We start from the raw sequence: 2711 nt of genomic DNA, 5'->3' as shown, positions 1-2711 counted from the left end.
GGTTTCATTGTAGCAGGCATTCCCACATGAGTAGATTGATTGCATAAGTGGACCAGGGACTAGGGACGAGATGGCTCAGTGGTTACGTACTAGCTTTCCATCAGAATGTTCCGGGTTCGATTTTCATGTCAAACAACACATGGAATTTTTCGTCCTACAGTTCACTTAAGCTTTATAATTTGGGTAGTTGCAGTGTTTTTGGTTGCTGCAACAATGTACACGCTGAATCATATGTCTTGTCTACAATTATAGAACCTAACTTTCCTCGGAACTTCGGAAGTCACGTTAGGCCAGTGGTCCAGCATGCACTCGTTATTGGTAGCAAATGATGTTAGTGAGGTCTCTAAACAAATCAAATTTCGAAAAGACCTTGGGAATATTGGAAAATTACTTTTAGGTATAGTTGTCGAGTAAGTCTGTTACTTCATTCCACACCCCATATGCATTGATTAAAACTGCAAATTGATATGCTGACAAAAATTATGTTTATTGTTGTTTATTACTACTGTACTCGTTTCTCTTTGTCCAGTTCCACTCTAAACAGTTTCACATATAAAGTAATTCAAAGTGGTGCAGTTTGTAGACAACCATCTTTGACCGACACCATGGAAAAAAACACAATCTTCGACATCATCGACTGTAGCCGAATACGGATCCTGATTGGGTGTCAATTCCCATGCTACATATGACATAGCTTTGCCCGTTGAAAACCACTTGTAATAACCTTCTTTAGCCAAGTCCGTGCCAGATAACCAGTAGTCATCATATTCAACTAGCAAATAAGAAAAGTTTTAAATTACCGAAAGAAGCACAGATCCTTGCCATCGACGTTGTACTGGGTCTTTAAACGCCCGCTTGGAGACACAACAACAAACTCATAAATTTACGTGGTCAATGGTTCACTTGGTTCAGGCCGAGTGATGGATTAGTGTGAAGGAATGAAGATTTTTTGCGGGCGGAACCAGGTCCGTGATGCATCAAATTTAAATTTAGGAATTTGCAAAGATTAACATATGAATGCTCTTTGTCAGACTTTGTCAGACCAGTCGGGTTTATGAGAACTTCCGTGAAGTAAATTACAATACAAAATATGAACACAAGAAATCATTGACAAAAAAACGGTTCAACTATAAACACAGGCGTGCAAATAATAAAAAGTTAAAAGTCAGGTCGAGAGATGTGTCAATTTCAAACAAAGCTATATTTTGTTAGGCCATACCTGGATACGTATTAGTTTTTGGCAGGTTTCGAGCAATAGCTTCGTGTTCTTCAGGTGTGTTTATAGTTGCCAGTTGCATGCCATGGTCACGACAAAATAGATATGCATCAAACCAATTCGCCTGCGAAGAAAAGTGGAATCAAGTGACGGATATTTGGAAAGTTTTATCTTGGTTTTAATAAAATTTGATGTAAAATACCTTGAAGTAAGTTTCAAATTTGTATTGCTTCGTAAGTGGAGCTAAATTAACAAAAAGATTCCATACATTATTTCTAATAATCACTAATTGAATGATGGAGAAAATGTGTTACGGCGGGTAAAGTTGGTTTAATTTTTGTGAAGGAATCCTATTAACTGCCGATGCCTTATACAATATATGTAAGACATTGCAGAGATTCTCTTTGCTTAAAATGTACAATTTCGAAAATTTTCTGCGGTCTTGAAGAATTTACAACTCTCACTCTACATCTAACTCGATTATACATTTCAGATAGTCGCTTTATCGTACAATATATCGACGGTGGAAACTTAGAAAAATCTTCGAAATAATAGTACAGCCGAAAGGCATATTATTTTCGATGATTTCCCAGATTCAGTACATGATTCTTAGCTTAAAATGATTGTTAAATGTTTAGGGAAAGTGAAAGACACCTTGTGCACTTGTATAACTCAACAGAATGCAAACAAAAATTATTTGAAATAACATTTTCGAATAATACACTGATCACTGAATGGAAAACAAGAAAAACTGATGCAGATCTTGTATCAAGAGCTCTCTTAAATACCCAGCAGAAAAAGCGCATCAATCACAAAAATTATTAAATTTGTTTATAAATCGTAAAAAGAATGATTTCCTCGAATAACTAAATTTAGACCTGAGATCTTATCTTGATTGTTGTCGAACAAAAATGATTCTATTTGAACTTATTTCTTCCCGCGAACATAATTCTTCATTTATTGTTGTCTAACCATATAAGATGTTTGTAGTGCATTTAAATTCAAGAGATAAAAAAATATATGCAAACAAAACAGCGGCTGTTGTACTGCAGCACAAGATACGGATGAACAATAAATTTGCTTCTCAGAAATGCCACGCCAGACGTACAAGTTATTGTTGCGACGGTTATTTTTGAACAAAAGAAAATTGCATATCGCCCTTGACATTGACATTTGTTGAAAAGTTTAGATAACATTTTTAGGGTTGTTCAGGAAACATCAGTGAAATTTAGACCTGAATTTGTTTCAGCTGTTTTTCATTACATCTAAATTTCACTAATGTCGACTGTATCATCTTAATAATTGAAAATTTCTCTTTTTTCTTAACCTGTCACATACGGCTTTTCGATAACGACGACAGAAACAATGGCAAGCTCTGAGTATTATGGTCCTTTACATAGTAAAATGCATGTTAACAAAAATTGAAGTGCAAGATTTTAAATCAACCGATTGAAAATACTTTGATCGATGGAAGTAATAGACCCGATAATAATAC

The 2711-nt window shown here is 35.2% G+C and overlaps 1 protein-coding gene across 1 annotated transcript; it reads right to left on the bottom strand.

Moving 5' to 3' along the window:
• Positions 1-462: 462 nt before the first annotated feature.
• Positions 463-2005, bottom strand: LOC119080804 (snaclec 7-like). The gene is made up of 4 exons (XM_037189375.1): positions 1871-2005; positions 1419-1459; positions 1220-1340; positions 463-772 (listed from the first exon to the last, which is right to left on the bottom strand). Exons 1-4 carry the CDS (start codon positions 1923-1925, stop codon positions 537-539), a joined length of 453 nt encoding a protein of 150 aa, XP_037045270.1. The 5' UTR covers positions 1926-2005; the 3' UTR covers positions 463-536.
• Positions 2006-2711: the final 706 nt, after the last annotated feature.

Source organism: Bradysia coprophila, unplaced genomic scaffold (assembly GCF_014529535.1).
Source record: "Bradysia coprophila strain Holo2 unplaced genomic scaffold, BU_Bcop_v1 contig_350, whole genome shotgun sequence".
In the NCBI taxonomy this organism is placed as follows: Eukaryota; Metazoa; Arthropoda; class Insecta; order Diptera; family Sciaridae; genus Bradysia; species Bradysia coprophila.
This window is presented reverse-complemented; position numbering and strand designations above follow the sequence as displayed.

Bases quoted from the DNA above. Each gene is read 5' to 3' on its own strand.
- LOC119080804 (XM_037189375.1), bottom strand. From the start codon at position 1,925: ATGTTATTTCAAATAATTTTTGTTTGCATTCTGTTGAGTTATACAAGT. The intron at 1,460-1,870 runs GTGTCTTTCACT...TTGTTAATTTAG, and splicing joins GAGTTATACAAGTGCACAAG to CTCCACTTACGAAGCAATAC. The intron at 773-1,219 runs GTATGGCCTAAC...CTTATTTGCTAG, and splicing joins AAAAACTAATACGTATCCAG to TTGAATATGATGACTACTGG.